At 36.7% G+C, this 21777-nt stretch overlaps 1 protein-coding gene across 1 annotated transcript in view; it reads right to left on the bottom strand.

The window, feature by feature from the left end:
* The window catches only part of LOC126297603 (nuclear pore complex protein Nup98-Nup96-like), a 228684-nt gene that overhangs the window by 12068 nt on the left and 194839 nt on the right, over nucleotides 1-21777 (bottom strand). Inside the window, exons 14-15 of the mRNA XM_049988587.1 lie at nucleotides 18025-18180; nucleotides 1180-1277 (exon numbers count right to left, since the gene is read on the bottom strand). Of these exons, the coding sequence (XP_049844544.1) occupies nucleotides 1180-1277; nucleotides 18025-18180 (254 nt within the window). The remainder of the gene's footprint in view (nucleotides 1-1179; nucleotides 1278-18024; nucleotides 18181-21777) is intronic.

Here is a 21777-nt window from a genome sequence, read left to right as displayed (position 1 = left end):
AACAATACTAAAACAATTTGAAAATTTTGTTTAAACAATTGATATACCTTACATCCTTAAGTTTTTTTAGAAGAGTTCCTATTTTTAAAGATAACCTTAGAAGAGATTTCATTACAAGGAATTAATCAAATGGATTACTTAAAACATTTATGGAATTCACAAGAAGTGATTTCAGGGAAGTTTATGCCTTTTTTTCCAACCTATTTATTTCCAAATGTCTTTTACAAATGACCTGTTACTAAACATTCTGATGACATATAATCTCTATTTTTAGGACATCTTGTCTCAACACCACCAGACCCTTAAACAATTTGCTATTTTCTCAGATTCCGGGATACATGTGGGATATCGCCAACTGTGGTCTTAAACAAGCCATCTTTGTTTTTGTATCACGAGAACAGTTTACCAGGAATTTGAGATTTATTTTTATAGCTCCACAAATTTATTGGAACACACTTCCATTTGCCTTTCCAACAATTACAACTGCCATCGTGTTATTCAGCTTCCTCTGGCTAACAGTATTTTTTTATTCTTTACTTTCAAATACACACACACAGATAATAAAAATGTTTTTTGATTTCTCTAATCAGATGGTAAATGATAATTATGACACTGCACATGCATTAAGACGTAACTATGAACCTAGCAAAAAGTAATAGTGAATCATCATGCAAACTGTATGTGAAATACATGCAATCCACAAATTGAAGGGAATTCTAATCAATGCTCTTATTCTTTAACAAAGGAGGAAACAAACTAGAAGCAATAATAGTATCAAAATACCTTATTACTATTTCACCTGACAGTCATTTATTTATTTAAATAAAAAATGTATTCTCTATAACCTGAACTTCTATTCCTGTTACCATCCCCCTAACCCCTAAAAAAACTCTCCCTCCTGCACCTCAGCCAAACCCTCTCCTTGTTTTGACTAACATCAAACTGGGTTGTTCCATTACGAACTGCTGGTGTGACATTTCCTCCTACAGCTTCTGCGCACTTGCTGTTTCAGATTTAACAAAATATGTATTCTATGGACAAATGCCCAATTCTCTCTATCTCTCTCTCTCTCTCTCTCTCTCTCTCTCTCTCTCTCTCTCTCTCTCTCTTCCCCCCCCCCCCCCCCTCCCTCCCCTGACACACTTACACACACACAAACAAAGACACACATATTCTTACCATTCACTACATACTCTGGAGCCAAATGTCTCATCAGAATTTTATGGGCAAAGTTGAACTGTCTTGCTTTATTTAAGAAACATGCAGCAAAATGATACCTGTAAGACAAAATAAGAAAATATGACAATATATAAGAACAACCACAGTAATTGCTTATACAAATAGGAATTTAACTTAATGAAAGCACAACATTGGAAGTACAATTTCTCTTAGATTATTTTAAAAATGTATAAGAGACTAGATGCTGTAATTGACAGTAAATCTTAACATAAACACTGATGGAACTAAATAATCTATTGTAGTGGAAGAAAGAATTATGAAACAGTATTTGCGATTTACTGGAACAGTGCAACAATTGCAGATCCCATATACAAGAATACTAATACAGCCACATACAGCAAACACTGAAGTCTAGGGACAGCCTACCATTAAATAACCATCAACAAAACAATGGAAAATCCAGGATGTAATGTAACAATATAATGGAAAATAATATAAATAATGAGTCTGGCTTCAGCAGTCAGAGACTGTGTGTGTGTGTGTTTTTTGACAAAGGCCCTGTTGGCCGAAAGCTAACAATCCCACAGTCTTTTTGTTGTGCCTTGAGTGACAGTAACATTTCTCAAAAGTTAATTATAATGATGTCTAAGCAAATAACACTAAAATATTCCTGAAACTTATGATAATGGGGTAAATTTTATGGCAGGTAAGTCGAGAGAGAGAGAGAGAGAGAGAGAGAGAGAGAGAGAGAGAGAGAGAGAGAGATGAAAGCAGGATTTATATATGAAAGCCAAACTAAAACATTACTCTTAAGTTATTATGCAAGGATATACCTGTGAGGTTTCAGCTAACTTTGTAATTCCATCAGTAATTAGTTCTCTCTCTCAGCTGGACATCCAATGCTACAAAAGCACAGCCCATAAAAAACCTATTGAGGACTGCCAAGCATGTCAAAAAATATAGGACAGTAGCTGGGATTTGAAGATATTGATAGATCACTCAGTTAAATGCCCTTGTTAGTTTTCTAAGTTTTTCCTACTGCTTTCAACAGTGAAAAACATGGCCAGTATCAAATGGCACAAAGTACTCACTGTCACGGGCTGTAAGTGACGGGTGTATCTATGTAGAAATTACTTCAGAATTCATACAGTAAGATGACGCCTCTTGACTGCCTTTAACTTGAAGGAACTTTCGCATGAAATATGTACAGGGATTAAAAACTTCCGGCAAATTTTTGTAACTTTCAGTGGATGTTGTGTAGTAAACCAGTCAGAAACAAGTCTTCTCAGGCAACAAATTTTCATCCTTTTTTTTTATCACCACAAAAGACAACTACCTTTAATTCCACTGTGTAACAGTTTTTTCTGCATGCAAAGACTGCTTAACTGATATCACAGCAAGTGGTGCTATTAACCTGATGATGCTGTTTTTGAATCTCAGTTGTTCATTACACCATTGTGCGGCTAACCAGAGTATTGATTGGAGAGTGCTACTAACCACTGTAAATTTTCTATCTGCAAGTCATGTACTACTAGAAGTTCATGTCTTGTGATCATCATTACGTCATCATGAAGCAATATTTCAACAAATTTCCTACTCATTACCATGACATGAAGCTATGGATTCATATGAGATGTGATGTTTTCCAGCTAAGGAACTTCAGATGCCTCTGGCTTATCTACAGACAGCCAAACCTACACTAAACACATTAAATAAGTGTCTGAGGCCATTGTTGACAGAGCCAAACACATCCTGGAATTGTCATGTTGGGTGAAAGAAGGTTGTCACGAACTGTTTCTACATTCCTCCTCCTCCTCCTCCTCCTCCTCCTCCTGAATCATATAGAGGTAGTGCTTTATTTGCTTCAGCAGAATTTTATATGGCAGCTTTCCACTAAATGTTTTAACTCAGCAGGAAGGCTTTTGTTGTCTCCAGCAGCTTCAGGTCCAGTGCTGTGTTGTGCCAAAGAAGGATCAGCATAATGGATTTCACTTTTTATACAATCTATGAGATGTATAATGGTGATTAACCAGTAGCCACATGATCACCCGGTATCACTGAGACACCTGAATATGGCTAATGTAACACCTAAATTGATTGAAAGTAAAATCAGACCTATAAATTCAGATGAATGTGTCATCTTTACTGTAGGGGAAAAAAAAGAAAGAAAGAAAGAAAGAACCACCACCTTCATGGGGACATGGTGACAATTTAAAAAATCGGCATGTAAGTGTACAAAAATGGGTGTTCACTGTTGCAGGACATTGTGATGAATCCCGATAGCTCACTGGAGCAATACATTCACAGGCAGAAGAACATACATGAACCTTTACCTAAACACTGAAGAGTTGATACCATCCACTATAGTACAATACTGTGTTCACGACCTGGTGCACTAAGGTTGAGCAAATTTTGACAAGTGAAGCCTGCCAGCCAAGCTGCAGTATTTACAGGAACCCTTTTGCAAGAACAGCTATTCTGAGATGTAAACAGAATGTGATCTCCAGTTTAAGAAGTACACAAAAAAGCCGCAAGGATGAAATCAAGTGTCTGGTTTGCCTGCGATATGTAACCCATCTGGCACAGCAAAAATAGCATGCAAGGACCATACTATAACATACACCCATAATATCAGCTAGAGCCGAGGATGTGTCTTTGTAATACTCTGACTGGTTCTGGTAAAAACTACTTATGGGCTCCAGACAAATCTGCAGTGACAGAACAAAACATCAACAAAGAGCATGTTCAGCTTTGAACACACAAATATGCTGTGTTGTGCCAATGAGATTTTGTGCACACTTAAAAGACAATGGCAGAACAAGTAATTGAATATCTTGTGAACTAGGTTAATGGCTCCCACTCCGCATTAGATGTATCTTTAATGCAAGAGTGTCAAAGCAATGCAGGCAATAAACATTACTGACTAGCACCATGTATCTGGGACTCCCTCTTGGGGAAGCACAAGAATGGTCCATCCAAAACTCCCTGACCAGATGGGATCTTTGATAATCACTGCTCCACAATCTCATCTCCTTTTCACCTGAGGTGACTTATATAAACATTCCTTCAAAGGGAGACTACTAAACTGATGAAATAAGACTCTATTCAGCTGATAAAATAACAACAATAATTTGTAAGTAAAAATCATCAAGAAAGCCTACATTCTCATTTCATGAGTTGTCAGTCTCTTAGGCCACAGCCAGAAAGTGCTTTCACATCTTCCTCTGGCTGTGTCCAAATCTAAACCAGATTTCCAATGTGAGGCTGATGCCACAAAAATGGGAAGAGATGGATGGATGGATGTTGTTGTTGTTGTTGTTGTTGTGGTGGTCTTCAGTCCTGAGACTGGTTTGATGCAGCTCTCCATGCTACTCTATCCTGTGCAAGCTGCTTCATCTCCCAATACCTACTGCAATCTACATCCTTCTGAATCTGCTTGGTGTATTCATCTCTTGGTCTCCCTCTTCGTAGAGGGATGGATGGATGTATGGATGTATGGATCAGAATAATGGGGCACTTACACCAATCCATTTTCCTCCCGATTTTCAGTGAAGATTTTAACAGTGAAAGAAGGATCTAGTGCCAACGATAACTAAATTTGTTACTTGACTGGCAAAATGGTGATGTTCAAACAAGTTTAGAAAAGAGAAAAACACTGTTGATTAAAATACTGAATTGCCTCAAATTATTTTTCTTCATTACATACAATAACCTAGCACATTACTCATCAAATCTATTCATAGATCAAAAATTATTAGTTACCACTCAAAAGTCCGTCAAACACAATATCCCTTATGATAAAGATTTTAATGACAATCAGAGAAGATCACTCTGTGTGCCACCACCCTCTAAATGTGAGGTCACAGCAACCTGTCCCTAATTTCTTATCTTCTTCAACCCATCCCTCTTTCCCACCAGAGAAAAGCTAAAACGAGATTTCTTCGTTTTTAAAATAATATATGTCAACAAAAACACTGACTTTTACCTCCTTAAGTTGAGTACAGGCCAGCCATTCCATCAAATCACTGCACGCTTCACTGCAGAGTGAAAAATTATTCTGGCATCGACCTTACATAAAGCACTCATTTACTAAATTAACAGATTCAATAATGTTCTAGAGTAATAAAATCTGATTATTTTAATCTTATCAGGAATATGTCCTGAAACAAAGGTTTTTGTACATAGTGATAACTTCCTTCAAAATTATGTGGTTAGGGGGAAGGTTAAATTGAAACCTCATAATTAACTGTATTTCTGAAGAAAGATGGTAAATTAACTCAGGTTCATAACATTTATGGGATACTGCTTGGATGTGGATCAAGGTGTGTGTGTGTGTGTGTGTGTGTGTGTGTGTGTGTGTGTGTGTGTGCGCGCGCGCGCATGCACGCAAGCAAAGCATTTCATAGAGTAAATAGCCAAAACTTAGGAAATTATATATAAAGAAGTCTCAATTTTGCTTCCACAACTACAGTATGGGCCAATTATATAAAGCAGCTTATCTTAGATTAGCACACAAAACAAACTATTTTCAAGATGAACTCTGAAATCTAGGTTGAACAAGTTAACCTAAGATTATATCAGCATGAACTGGTATCACCTCTGACTGGCAAAATTGTGTGTATAAAGTGAAGTTCATCTGTAATTTAAGTTTGCAATTAACAAAACAACAAACCATATTTTGTATGAATACAAGTTTAAAAAGAAAATAACAAAACTGATGATAACACAAAAAAAACGCAAGAACATACGTGAATGTTTCCAGAATTAGACTTTCAATCTGCAGCGGAGTGTGCACTAATATGAAACTTCCCAACAGACTTAAACTGTGTACCAGACCGAGACTCAAACTCACGATCTTTGCCTTTCGCAGACATGTGTTCTGCCATTTGAGCTCTGAGTCATGCTTGCCCACGAAAGGCAAAGGTCCCAAGTTCAAGTCTTGGCCCGGTACACAGTTTCAATCTACAAGAAAAGCTAAGCTTTCACATATAATATGTTGTTTTTTTTTTACCCTTTAAGATGTATCAGACACAAATGTACCACTAAAATTTTAAATAATGACAAATGTCTGGTCTTCTGGGCCCACATTTTTCGAACTGGCTGGTCCTCAAATTGTTATGTTTTGAATGAGAGTCAAACACACTGTGATTTAAGAAATTCATTGCATGTTCTCACACATAACATAGTTCATCTTGTGTAAAGGAAAAATTACTTTAAAGGTAATGATTTTAAAGACTACCATCTGCAATATTTTCCTGACCTGTTCAAATTTGGTTGGCTTGAGCAGTTGCCAGAGAGCACCAGAAACCAAGTGTTACAGCACATGCGCAGCTACAATGTTGTAAAAAGCCTGTGCTTAGTGTTCATCCTTCTCACACACCTTTCACTGCATTTTTTTGTTAGAATTTCATGTGTAGACAGGCATCATGTGGGCAGCTGCAGCTTGTTCAGAGGGGATATATGGAGTTTTTGTACTTTGGGCAATTGTTTGTTCATCCTATCCAGATAAGGAATGCAAAATAAGAAAGCAGTCGTCGGCACAATATTTATTTCAAAACTAGACTCCAACTCATAGTATCGTAATATTTTGCAATGTGGTGGTTTTAACATAGATTTGTTTTATTTGTAAGCTGAAATACTGTTACATAGAATTTCTTGTCAGGTTTACACCTACACAGCACTGTAAAAAGCTAATAAGACACAATTTTCTTGGGGAAAAATGTTAGAAGTATACACTAGAACTAATAAAAATCAACTTTCCATGACTTTTTAGAATATATAAAAATTAATGAGGTTGTAAGTAAAGCCAAAGAACAGTATAATTGACAGTGTATATTCTCCTCTAGGTGTAAATATAAAGCATTGTAGGGAATTACAACAATAAAACATGATGTGCTGCCAGTCTATAATTTACTGAGGAATGGCGCTCTGTAAATTACGACATGAACAAATTAAGAAATAATGTTAAGCCTACAGGAAGTACAACACTATTGTTGATACAAGTCTTGTGATCAAAAAACACTGTGTTTTATGGAAGGCAGATATGTAAAATTTTGTTAAAGCCGGTTTTTGAGAAGTCAATTTTCTAGGAGTACCAGTGTGTATTACCTCACATTTGGCTCTTTAGTATGGCATTATGCCATTTGTGACAGAAGATGAAAATATGCACTTGAAATTAAGTGAACAGTTGAAACAAACCACTTCGTTTCAAATAAATTGATTGTCTCTGCAAGAAAAAAATAACAACAGCCAAATTTCTTTAGCAAACTGACAGAAATAACTTCATTGTTCTTTAAGATGATTAATTCTTGATTGCCAATAATGTGAAAATAAAATCAGAAATTTGTAACCAATAATAGTCTTCTGTAATTATGTGAATGTGATAGCTCCCAGCCATAGAAATCCATTTTGTTTTAATTTGGTGAGACAGCTGTAAATGAAGAGAGAACAGCAAAATCACAAAATAAACTCAAATCACATGGAGGCTACTCCCCACGATAACTCTGCAATGTGCACACATGAATCTGGCACCTCGGCTGCACTAGAAAAAATTTTCAGTGTAGCATTTGGCTGCTTGCATCAACTGCTTATACAGCTAATAGCCACACTTTAAGCAACAAAATGCAGAAGGATAGCTGTTCATATGCAATTTCAGTGCACACAAGCCCACTGGCAACTGCTCAAACGAGAACCTGATTTAAACAGTTGTGATGTCACAGTCATTGAAAGCAGTTTGTTGTTATGAAGTATTACACAGTCTTCATCCTAAAGCCTTTGACACTTTTGCTGCCGGTGCACACTTGTGTGCATACTGTGTTTTGTTGCTGTAAATGGAGCATTTTCTTTGCCCCTCAAGTTTTATATTGGTGTTTTTCTCTGGTTTGTGTTTTATTGCTGCAGTATTATTCTGCAGTAGCAGACTAAAGTAAAATTCTTTGTTACAGTATCAGTTCTTACCAGTCAAAAGATACAAAAATTTAACTGAAAAATGAAACAATGAAAAATTCTTAAAAAATTCCGGGTTTTCCCTGGATTTCCCAATTGTCCTGGGGTACACACACCCTGCAACACTATCTCATACTAATTCAGACAGACTGAGCCTTGTTCACTTGCTCAAATATTGGTATTATATAACATGGTGAATTTGTTAACAAGGTTCACTTTCTGAACTAAGATCAAAACTTATTAATGGAGCTATGTGAAATTCACGTACGCTATAAATGCAAAATGGTTTCGTGGTGAAAAAAATATAGTTATTCCAATACTACCTGGTACAGTCTGTCATATTTTCGGTCGATTTCAAAGTGCATAAAAATGTGAAACCAGCACATTTCTGTGAAATTTATTAGTTAAGTGCTAAAACATCTGAATATACAGGCACTAGACTTTTACTGTTTTTGATACAGCCACAATTGTAAGTGGAGTAACCACGAAGATGAGAAAAAAAGGGCGAACATTATGATTGCAAACGCATACTTTTTGAGTAATTACATATGTGCTAGTGACATTCTGCTCAAGTGTCCAATATACATTTATGCATTACAGAGTTACCACAGAGTAGATGAAACAAGGTATGTCTCTGGGACATTTTATGTCATTGGAAAGTGAACACTACACCAAGGATGTTTTATTCATATCTGGATAGAACAGAACAAATAAAAGTGAGGCAAGAAACAAGCATCAAAGTCAACATAAATAGTAGAAAATCAGCATTTGCAGCTTACAAAACTTTACTACATAACTGAACAGTAAGTTTGTTTTTTCTTTGTTGGGTGTGAAAGTAAAGTAGTGCAGAATTTTTGGATTTGATGATTATCAATTTTTTTGCTTCACTTTCATTCGCTTCATTTTCTATCTGAGTATAAATACAGCATCCTTACACTGGAAACAACTGTTTGTTAGAAAAGCAGTCAACATACGTCAGTTGCTTGACGCTTGGGATGGCTAGTGTATTCTTTACTCTTTAGTTTTCATAATTATGAAACAATTTCTAATCCACTTACAGCTACAATTTTTTGTAAATGTTTTCACCAAATACACATAATATCACAGGAACGGCACACGCTTAATTAACCTTTGTGAGGTAAAGTTTTGTTAATTCATGAATATTGTAAAGTGATTGTAGTGTCTTAAAAAATGGGTAGGCATTACTTCAGTTTTCGGAAGAAATTTGAAAGGATTCCATCTGATAGTTTTTTGACGCATTATCATAATTCCATCAACACCTTTTTGCCTGTTTGAGATGTAATGAGATGCCTGTGAAAGCACAACTTCTACTCTATGAAAAGCTTGAATACAATGAACCTCTAAGACCTGCTTTATCTCCAATTTGGTAACAAACCCTTGTTTAAGAAAAGGACTGCTTTGAAGGAATAAACATGAAACATTTTTCATGTTGAAATCCAGTTTTTATGTAATTCCTAACATGCTCAACTGAGTTTCTGATTTATTTCAATTTGACACAGGTTCTATTTTTTGTTGTGAGATAAAGTAAATGGTAATCAATTCAACTGGTTGACAGGTATCTACATCATAGTTAGTAACTCTGCTTCTCATTTAACAATATTGGCAGATGCATTTAAAGAATTAATTGGATATCTATTTCCACACGACAAAGTCATGTGATCTGACCTTAGTCACTAAATCTATGAATGGTGCGCGAATTGCAGTTGTTTGTTTACTGAAGTGTTGATGCTATCAATTTTATTTTTGTGGAGTTGTGTCCAGCAAATGTAGAAAGCTTACTCACAGCAACAGCTGCCAATCATCCACAATGTTGATGACAATCTTAACATAAATCTTTCTGATATGGTGGAGGAATACAGTTCAGCACCACCTACATAAGCGGCATACTCAAAAATATGGAAGCGTTCTTAAATACATCAGCTAATGATACCTGTGGATCCAAAAGGAAGGACAGTCATATGTGTACATTCAATTATGCGGAAAACACTCTTCTGAAGTAGTGTCAAGGACAGAGAAGAGAAAGCATTCCAGTAAGCAGAAATATACTGCAATATAAGACTCGTGAAATCATTTTGAAGATCAGTATTGACAATTTCAATGTATCCAAGGGCTGGTTGCATCTTTTTAAAAACCTCAATCTCTTGTTCCAAAGTGTAAAAAGAGAAAGTGAGGCTCTGCTGGTTAAAAAAAAAAAGAGAACTCTCAGCAGAAGCCTGGAGTCTTTTATAATATAATATAATTGCTGCAAAATCATATTCCTTTACAGGAGAAAAATGTCACAGAGGTAAAAGAGTAAAGAAAGGGGGGCACTAGTTCGTGTAAATTGTGATGAAATTGAGAAGTTGCATTCACTATTAAATTGCGAAGTATTTCTAAAACATAAAAACAGTAATTTCTACTTCCAAGTACATCAGCAGTCCTTCAAGACTGCATATAAATGCTTGAAAAAAGCCAAAGATTTCTGACAAGATTAATGCAGCAAGAAGGAAAATTGTACTATTTACTGATGTGTTCCCTGTACATCCCAAGGAAACTTAATTTATGAGAAATTTAAATGCTTGTGTGCCTCCAAACTCAGGAAATCACCTGTAGCCTCTGGACCTATGTACAAAATACTTCGTTAACGCAAAGTACAGAGTAGCACTTGTGTTGAAGTCATTTTCAGTCTTTGAGAGGAAGGAAGTGATGAGACAGCATTGTACAGTCTATAGGAATTTATACTGTCAGGACTCTCTTTTCCTCCTTAATGAACATGAATCAATTTTAACTTTATTAACTATCTGTAGTGACACCTCACTTCACTGCAAAATGCTGTACAGACAAAATAAACGAGATATCTTGATTTAGAAATGGATATGTTCTGTGGAAAGTGCAAAACTATATATTTACTGCATTTAAATTTTAAGCACAGCACATTGGTAATTTTGTAAATAAAACCACTTTACCCATGATATACTGTGGAAGACGCATTTGTTTCATGTAAGACAGTTGGGTCACTCATTTATGAAATTTTACGTGTCTAAGAACAAAATGTAGCAAGTGACATGACAGAAAATCCACAGTACTTAAGGATCATGTTGTTACTTACTAAAATGAATGGCATGTGATGTGTCTGAATACCAGGCAGCAAAGACTGAACAATAATTCCTCAGGGGACAGACACAAAACAAGTCATTGCCATCTTTTTCCAATCTTGAAAACCTGATGTTGGTTGAACAGATTGTCTGCTGATTTTATTTCCACGGCTTCCTTGGCTACTGAATCCCATTAAGATTAGGCTGTAGCCAGTATCTTGATTTTCATGTAAACCACGGAATGGGCAGTGGAAAATCTATGTTTGGTACTGCAGATCTCCTTTTCTGGTGTTTGATGCATTTTTCTTGTACAATGTGTATTGTTCTCCTAAGTAATTATTACCACACTGATGAGGAATTCAATAAATACCCAACTTAAATAAAAACAAATCATGTTCCACATATACCATATGATTTGTCGATGTGCCAGTGCATGGAAGAGTACATACACTTTGTCTTATTGAATTTATTTTCCAAAAGTACCAGTTCGTATTTTCTGCTGTGGAGTCTGATGTAAGAGCCCTATGTACAGTAGTTCTACATACAGTGGAATCTGTTTAGCACATTTTTGAAAGGACTGCAGATTTTGAGCCTTAAGGGGAACTATGTACTACCAAAATGTATCTAATTTGTTAATGACTCGATTTTTTCATCTACGAAAATGCAGAATTAGAGGTACCATACTTGTGGTAAAATGGAATCTCTTAATGGCACACTTACTGACATGCTACAGCAGTAAATTATAGCACAAAATGCCCTTTTTCAAAATCATGTTCATAATATCATACCCAGAAACACTCAAAATTGTGTGTTAGTGTACAAGAAACAAAAATCTACATCTACATCTACGTGATTACTCTGCTAGTCATAGTAAAGTGCCTGGCAGAGGCTTCAATGAACCACCTTCAAGTTGTCTCTCTACCATTCCACTCTCTAACGGCATGTGGGAAAAACGAGCACTTAAATTTTTCTGTGTGAGCCCCGATTTCTCTTGTTTTATCGTGATGATCATTTCTCTCTATGTAGGTGGGTGCCAAAAGAATGTTTTCACAATCGGAGGAGGAAACTGGTGATTGAAATTTAATGAGAAGATCCCATCCCAACGAAAAATGCCTTTGTTTTAATGATTGCCACTCCAATTCACATATGATGTCTGTGGCACTCTCTCTCTTATTTCATGATAATACAAATGAGCTGCCCTTCTTTGTACTTTTTTGATGTCATCCGTCAGTCCCATCTGGTGTGGATCCCACACCACAGAGCAATATGACAGAATATGGCAAACAAGTGTGGTGTAAGCAGTAGTAAACCTGTTGCACGTTCTAAGTGTTCTGCCAATGAATCTAAGTCTTTGGTTGGCTCTAGCCACAACATTATCTATGCGATTGTTTCAATTTAGGGTATTTGTGATAGTAATCCCGAAGTATTTAGTTGAATGTACAGCATTCAGATTTGTGCGACTTACCGCGTGATCTAAATTTAGCAGATTTCTTTGAGTACTCATGTGGATAACTTCACACTTTTCTTTATTCAGGGTAAATTGCCACTTTTCGCACCATACAGATACCTTACTTAAATTATTTTGCAATTCATTTTGGTCATGTGATGACTTTACAAGATGGTAAATGACATCATCATCCGTAAACAGTCTAAGACAGCTACTCAAATTGTCTCTTATGTCAATATAGATCAGGAACAACTTCCTTGGGGCACACCGGATATTATTTCTGGTTTCTTTGACAACTTTCCATCTATTACTACGAACTGTGACCTTTCTGACAGGAAATCACGAATCCAGTTGCACAACTGAGGTGATATTCCATAGGCACACAGTTTAGTTAGAAGATGCTTGTGAGGAATGGTGTCTCAAGCATTCTGGAAATGTGTTAAATACAGTGAGACTGGCTAAAGCCAACACATTGGATATGTACACTTATGCCATCAGCCAACTGGAATGCAGGGGAGTCACGCGACATGACACCTACTAGCATCCAAAATATCTATGTGGCATGTGCTGAAGAAAAAATGAAAAGACACTAAAACTGCAATTATTATTATTACAGTTCTCAAAACAAACTAACATTCTTCATTTAGCTTCCCTTCATTAGTGACTCACTACTGGTAACTAAATAAGGGTTGTCATTTCAACAAACTATCAGTAGACTGTACATCCTGTTAGCCTAACTACACTAAAGCATGACAACATACAGTGCGTACTCCTGTCTTCATGAAGGTTTCTTTTATCCAATTTTAATACTGTATTGTCTATCTTTGTTACTGTGTTCAACAAACCGAACATAATGCGTAACTGTGTCCACTGCATCAATAGCTTTTGACATTGTAGGAAATGGTGAAGGTTCCAGTTCACCCTTGTCTTCACTTTCCTCTGGTTTCTCTGCCATCTCTTCCTTGAACACATCATCAACTATCATGGACTGACGAACGGCAACACCTTTGTCACAGTCAACATATTCATTGAAGCTAAGACAGTAATAGTTTTCTTCTTGTCTTATTATTTGCTGCCACTGTTCAGCTGCAATTACTTAGTTTTCTGGTATGATGTCTTCTGCCAGTATCCGATGAAAGCCATCCTCCTTAAAGCAGTTTGAGATTGTGCTTTCTTGCACAGAATCCCAGTCACTTTTTACAAAATTCATAGCATCCCAGGCAATAACCTTTTTCATTATACAATGAGGGCAAGCCAGTCTCTTCTGTACAAGAACCTTCGCGTATTTTTGTTTCAGGCATTTTGTAACACCTTACTCAAGTATCTGCAGGTGACTTCTAGAACTGGGAGGAAAAAACATCTACATCATTTTACTATAGTGCATTTTAGGGATGCACTGCACACTGGTCAATAAACAGAATTATTTTCCTTTTTGTAAAGTCCAGTTTTGCATCCCAGGCATGAAAAAATTGTTCAAAAGGAGTAGTTTTTACCCGTGCACTCTAATTTGATGTATATCAACATGGAAATATCACCACATTTTTGAAGATTTGTGGACTCAGTCTTTCCAATTATTACTGGCAACAACTTTTCTGTTACATCTTTGTTAGAATATAATACAGCAGTTAGCCTCTCTTCATTACATTTTTCGCCAAGGAGAGGGGAGGGGGAGAGCCTGTTCATCCGCATTAAAAACATCATTGAGATTGTACTTTCCTGTGACAAATAGAAGAGTAATTTTCCACGACTGAACATTGTCAACATTCACACTTCCAGCCTCTCTTCAAACATATTTATACACTAAATCATGTCTGTTCTGGAATGTTTCATTCCAACCATCAGATGCCTTGATATCTTAGAGTCCCAATTTCTATGCCAAGTATCTTGCTTTAGCATGAACCACTGTACTGTCTACTGAAATGTTCAAAGCACAAGCATGTTTTATCCACTTAAGTAGTACATTTTCCCGTTCTGAGAACAGACTGTTGTGCACTATTTTGCTTGCCATTTCCTCTGTCCAAACATGCTGCTTTAATTATCTTTTGTTTGCTCACTATTATATTTAATGTTGATAGAGGAATGTTTAGTTTTCAAGCAATATCAACACACTTTATGTGTGACTTTGTCCACTACCTGAATAATGTTCCACTTTTCTTTATTTGTAAACTGGCTTACTGTCTTCTTGTCCACAAGGAATGAGGAGTATCTAAACTTTGGATTTCTACTGGCAATTCCATGGATTACAGGAAACTCAAGATATTGAATACTGCCTCATTCTATTGGGATTCAGTGGTCAAGAAAGCAGTGGAAGGGGGGGGGGGGGAGATAGTAAAAAAAAATTACAAGAATACAAAAAATAAATAAATATGCAGACAACTGAGCCTGACAAAGAAAGTAATTCATTTCACATTTGCCTTTTACGGCATTTTTTGCTGCCTAGTATTGAAATACATGCTGTCAAGTTTAATAAATGAACACACAATTCATAAGCACTATGGATTTTCTGACTTTGCATTTGGTATGGTTTATTCCTAGATGGATGAAGCAACTACCTTATCTACGACCGATACTTGTGCCAACTGCCTCGTGTATTTGTGGCGAAATTCACATTTGAATTTGTTGTTGCCTGTAAATGATCAGACTTACTAATTTGAAAGGTTTTTATGATGTGCCTCAAGATGGAGCCTTAGTGCTCTGAAACTGACTTTAAGAAAGTGTTGATTTGGGAGCTTTTTGAGTGGGTTTACTTTTGCAAAAACTTACAATTTTTTTCCTAAAGTGGTGTTTCTTTGTTTTCATCTTTTGGATCTATCTATACTTTCACCCAATGATTGTTTCTGTTTGGAACAGCAGTGTTTTTCTGCCGGTGAAGATTTGTTCTCCGATTTAAGGTATGTTGACATTTTTCTTTTCTTATCCAATAGATTATTACAAAAACTGTCGAATATTAATTCTGACCTTTCAGGGGCATTTATAGCTGTGCAACTCTTACTTAAAAATACTACATATGGAACCGACAAGATGCTTAGCATAGAAATAGAACTGAAAATACCTATTTGCACTTCAGTGGAAGACTTTTGGCATGTTCAAGACTGGTGAGATGCCAGAGGGGAGAGGAGCTGCGTGGAGAAACAATCCCACTCTCCCTCCTTTGGCAGCCAGCCTACACCCACTTTCTGTTTTTCTGTGAGAGCAGAACTGACACAGTCGTACAGAACACCGATGACTTCTGGAGTTGTGATGGTCATACTCTAACTCGATGAAGGGATTGAAAATAAGGAAACAATGAACAATGTACAACAGAAAGTGCTTGGTAATAGCTATCATGTAATTGCTTGTTGAGGTTTGCAGTGTCGTGTAAACAAGGTAGTTTAGGCCCAATGTCTACCAGTATTTGATGCACACAGAGTTCAAAACATCCACCACCTTAAGACACATAAAATCTCCCCATTATACCAAGTTTTGAACTTCAACTAGCAGTCAAACATACTCATTTCCTTATTCTAAGATGTTAGGTCCAACAGCAGAGTCCTATGTTTCATTACACTGTGTATATTTTATACCAACCATCAAACCACCCAAAATTTTGTGTGACACTAGAGCATTGCGCACATCAATATGTTGTTCTGTTCATGCACTTTTTATTTTGTAAACAAGTACTTACGCACTTTATGTTTCCAAACTGAGCTTTGCTCGATGACATACAACACATTCAACTGACAACTGGTCACATTTTTTGTATTTATATGCAGAAAATCAAGCTATTTCAGACAATTTCTGTTAAAATGGTTCATTTGGATACAATCTGCTGTGAAATAGCATTTATTAGGTAATTTCACATTTTGAGGCAACATTTCCATCTGTATCAATACTTATTGCAAATGCTAACTTTTCAAGTTCCTATTTACTGAAGCTCTTGTGCCTATTGTCTTTCCAATGACTGATGAGCATTTACTCTACAGTACATCATTGTGTGAAGTGGTTTTAGTTCAGTCACAGATTCATCTTTACGATGGCTGTATAGTCACAAGAGAAAATTTCAGAGGAAGTAATATTGCTGTCCTGGATGCATGCCTGAAATGTGATGGCATATTTAAGTTATGAAGATGCATTGCAGTTCTGGCAATACAGCAATTTTTCCAAGGACTTTAAACAATGCTGTCTTAAGTGAGACAGTAGGCTTTTAGCAGTGTACTTTAAAAATTGCCTACCACTATTAATCTTTTGCTTTTTTAAGGACGTCCGCCTGCTTCATACATTGTTTAGGGGGCTTTACTTCTGTTTCAATGGGTCAAGAGAACACTTTCAGAAACTCGGCGGCATTTTCTGTAATGTCTTCATATCCTGTTTTCCCAGCAACACAAAAATACTGATTGTATTTTTCAGTTGCTTTTTCTAAAATTAAATGCATTGTTAATTTCAATGTTATAAAAATGTCTGAGGCTCTATTTGTAAAGGCAGCACCAGTCTAATCCCTAATTAAGTAACAATTTTTTATTTTATTACTAACATTATTTTTAAGGTTAAATACAGACTTTTAGGTTTCTCAATAACTTTACTCATTATTTTACAATACTTGCTGTAATGATGTAGCTGAACTGTGTTGTGTGAAAATTCTGATCTGATATACAGCTCACACTTTCTTTTGTATCAAGTTTTTATACCAATGGTGATCTATTAGTTATTGGTGTTGTCTTTGGTTTGAATGCTGGAAACCCATTTTGCATACTAATAGCTCCAATTCATCACTGACTGAACTGCACTTTTAGACTGTGGCACTGTGTACCATAAAGAACGGGAACACCTTCTTGGAAGCACGATTTAAAGGCCTGAATACTTTCTTCATTTGTTGTCTAAACTAGTTTCCAATAGGACATTGGTTATATGCTCACTGATATTTGTCATTTATAGTGAATTTCTGTCCATCATCGAGATACTATTGGAGATGGGCAAAGCAAAGAATTATCTTCCAATAGGAAGATTTGCTAGCAAATTAGGGAGGCTTTTTCAAAGCCCCTTTGCCGATAAATTTATTAGGTTACAATAGGAATCTTTAAGACAGTCAGGAAATTTACTATCCTCACTTCCTGAGCATCTTAAAATCAATCAAGATTGAGCCATTATGAAACTACTACCATTAATCTTCTTCATTCTTTACAAAATTAATTAAGTGTACAACGTTCAAACCATACTGTCTGCACAACATGTGGTGATTGTAAATGCTTGCCTGAATGAAATATGTGCCATATGATACAGTAACATATCCATCAAAATGTATACTGCATTCAAGAAATTGTGTGTTCAACAACTTTAATTGACAGGTGCCCTGTAAAGCATTCAAACTCAAATTCTACTTACTTTGCTTGACCAAGAGATTTGTGAGCTTTTATCTCGTATATCCAACTAGCAGGTATTTTCAGCTTTCGTTTCACAAAATATTCCTTCTTCTTATAATCTTTATCCCCAACACTGCACAAGTTTCTTTCCAGCATACGTAGGACTGCCATTTGGCGCCTTCATGAAGATAAAAGATGTGTTAAATGAGAAGTGTTGCCAACAAAAATTATTTTTATAGAACATGAGACATAATATACACAGCAAAGGCACAGTACAGGTAAAAGGCCACTGACTGACCTATAGTCGACTCAGTGTAAGTAGATCCCAGCAGTGCAGTGGGCTGACTATGGCAGCTCCACATGCCTGATTTAACCAAGCAGCTAATACGATTTTGTCGAAGTCTCTATGGTAGCACCTCACTGTTGTCACAGCTGTATAAATGGCTTCCCTTTTTTGCCTACAGTTAATTGCACTTCACAGCTGAAAGCTTGTAACAGTGGTGCTAGCTGTCATGGATCATCTTACACCAACTTGACTATAGAAAAGTAGTAATATTAAGCATAATAAGAATTCAACCCAAATGACAATTTGATCAGGATAACATTTTCAGCCAAATATTTTTTACACAAATTTTAAGACTATATCAGTAGTGCAATAACTGCAAAAGCATACCATTGACAGAAGCTTCAGTTCCAGATCTCTTTGTGTGAACAGTGAACTATTTTCCATCAGACAGTTACTAATAGTGGCACTCAATAACTGTGGGAGGAGGAGGAGGAGGAGGAGGAGGAGGAGGAGGAGGAGGAGGAGGGATGTCACAACTATTCTGGTATGAAAAGGGAATTTATAAGTGAACCTGTTTCAATGTGTCATTGTCAATCACCCTAGTTGTGATTACTGCTCTAGACTGTAGAACATATTAAGTGTATGTAGAAGTGCAGCCAACAGCACTGCACTGAAGGTGAGAAATTGAATTGGCATTAGATTGTAAGTACTGCAACAATTTTTACTGACGTATAATTTAGTGAATTAATCAGACCACCACCACCACCACCACCACCACCACGTTGATATGTAGGGGCCACTATCATGTCATGAACCTACCCCAAGTTGTAGCCTCCTTGTTAATCACCAGAAGATTGTAAAGCAGGGGGGGGGGGGGGCGGCGGCAAGATAAAGCGATTTTTTTTTGGGGGGGGGGGGGCAGTCAAATGATAGATGGGAAAAAAAAGTAAAGTAATCGTTGTAACTGTTAACGTATTTACCCAATGTGACACCAAGTCCATTCCTTCATGGAAAAATGTTTGCAGTTGCCTATGGAACCACAATTGGACCTAGGTGTATACATTTTCAACCGAATCATAAACGGCCACAAATGTGTTTCTTCAGGCTCCAAGAATACACAAACCGCACGAGGCAAGATTGGGACTGTATGGAGGATGTGTAAGGGTCTGCCCACATGTTGTCAAGGTTGTTTCCCCTGATGCAAAAGTTTCACTGGGAAGCCCTTACCTATCCTTCATACAGTCACAATCTCTCCCCATCCAATTTCCATATTTTTGGAGCTCTGAAGGAACAACTGTGATTGTCAATTTGCTTTGGATTAAGATGTGTACACTTGGATGCAATTGGTTGCATAGGAAACTGCAAACAATTTTCAATGAATGCACTGACCATCTTGTTTTGCAGAGGGATAATGTATTAAGAGTAATAGTAATTACTTTTGAAACAATAAACAGTATACTTACTTTTTCCATCTCCCTGATTTTCATTTGACTACCTATCATAGTAACAGAAAAGCTGGCAACTTTGCTCACAACCTGGAATAATCTTTTAATCACAGCATTACATATATTGATCGGAACAACCGAATGAAAACAATCGTGGCAATCTGTTGTTTTATCTGTCAGTTGAATAGTCATTCATTTACTTTTTTCAAGTGAAAGCAGTCAGTGGCAGCAATCGAATGCAAAGATTCGATACCATTGTAACTTTGCATCTTGATAGTTTGTGGCCTGCAAATTTAGCCCTCTTTCATCCCTTTCATCAGTGGGGACATCCAAAAAATGTAACCTTCCTTCCCTACCTACCTGCTCATGGTATATACCATTGTAAAATAACCACAATTTATCATTACAAATAAATATTTTAAAAATTCAAATGATATGAATATAATGATGTAGTGATAAAATTTTGTACCATATCAGAACTATGATTTACTGCTAATGAGGAACAGTTTTCTAGGATATCCGAGTTCACCTGAAGGACAAATTTTCACTGTCAGTTACGTCTGGATTTTTGATTTCCAAGCACACCAAACGTTCTTATGGGACTTAACTGCTAAGGTCATCAGTCCCTAAGCTTACACACTACTTAACCTGAATTATCCTAAGGACAAACACACACACTCATGCCCGAGGGAGGACTAACCTCCGCCGGAACAAACCGGACAGTCCATGACTGCAGCACATTAGACCGCTCGGCTAATCCCGCACGGCTCCAAGCACACCACCACATATTCTCGCATGGGGTACGTGAAAATAGTGCAACGGGGGGAATGAAGGTAATTCCATTAGTCTTCACACCATCCAAATTTTCCTAGTAGTGCTATTCCCACATACCCTACGGGATATGTTATTGTAGTTGTGTCTTGACGTCTTAGGTAGGAACATCAGTGACAACTTAAAGTCAGGCATGAAGGCAAATTCATAGTCAAGCAGAAAATCTGGGTTTGAGTCTTAGTTTAGCATAAGTTTTCAGTTTTTCCTAAATATTCATTACATTGTAATATCTGCATATTTGATCAGTTTAACACCTGATATAATTTTATGCCGCTGCATCTTATTGCTTCCCATTAGAAACATACCTCTCATTTCAGCCCATTTACTTAATTTCATGATATGAATATAATGCAGGTTGGTTGAGGCAACAAACAACAGTTCCATTTACAATCCCTGACAAAAATCAATGAGCTCCAGTAATGGAGAAAAATGACTTCACAGTATATTCTGAGAAACACTGCGTGAATCACAGCACAAAATTAACTACGAGTTGCAAAGATATCCATACATATGCAAAAGCCTACATATACAAAGAAATTTGAAACTGAAAGTGAACCTAAAAATTCAAATACACAAAATTGTGATTGATAAAAATATGGCTTTCAAAATACAAAATGGGTATCATCACCTCTGTCTTATCAATGAATTTGCAGACCATGGAAGCATGAATATCACAACCTGTGGAATGACAGAAGTAGTTTTCTTTATTGTAATGGAAATGTGGAAGCTGTGCACACACACTTTTTCATCCTCTTAAAATAGCTCAAAAAAACCTTATAACAATGACACAGTAAATGTATTAATCGGAATTTCACATGGCAACCTCCCAATCAGTAGCAGTGTCTGAAGGCACTAGGCTCACGACAAACCACCTTGCGCAGATGAAGGTTTTCACATGCTGATGCAACAAAATCCTCTAATTATTCAGTATCAAAAATTTGCTCTCAGCACAGCTTGGAAACACACACAGGACTTTATTGGGAGAGAGAGAAATCACACTGTCACCAGATATATTACTGCACAGTGAGTTATGAACTGTCATGCCTATAAATTAGGTGTGCTTCCTGAAGCATTACGGACACACTGTAAGTTCATGGTTTTTGAACCCAGAAGATATTTTGCCAAGTGTTTCTTGTTATCCATGTGACACCTGATGTCTGGCTGACAACTTTAGCAATCTAGTGGCTAGAAAATGCTGCCCACTGAGCTCCAT

This window comes from Schistocerca gregaria, chromosome X (genome assembly GCF_023897955.1).
Source record: "Schistocerca gregaria isolate iqSchGreg1 chromosome X, iqSchGreg1.2, whole genome shotgun sequence".
NCBI lineage: Eukaryota > Metazoa > Arthropoda > Insecta > Orthoptera > Acrididae > Schistocerca > Schistocerca gregaria.
This window is presented reverse-complemented; position numbering and strand designations above follow the sequence as displayed.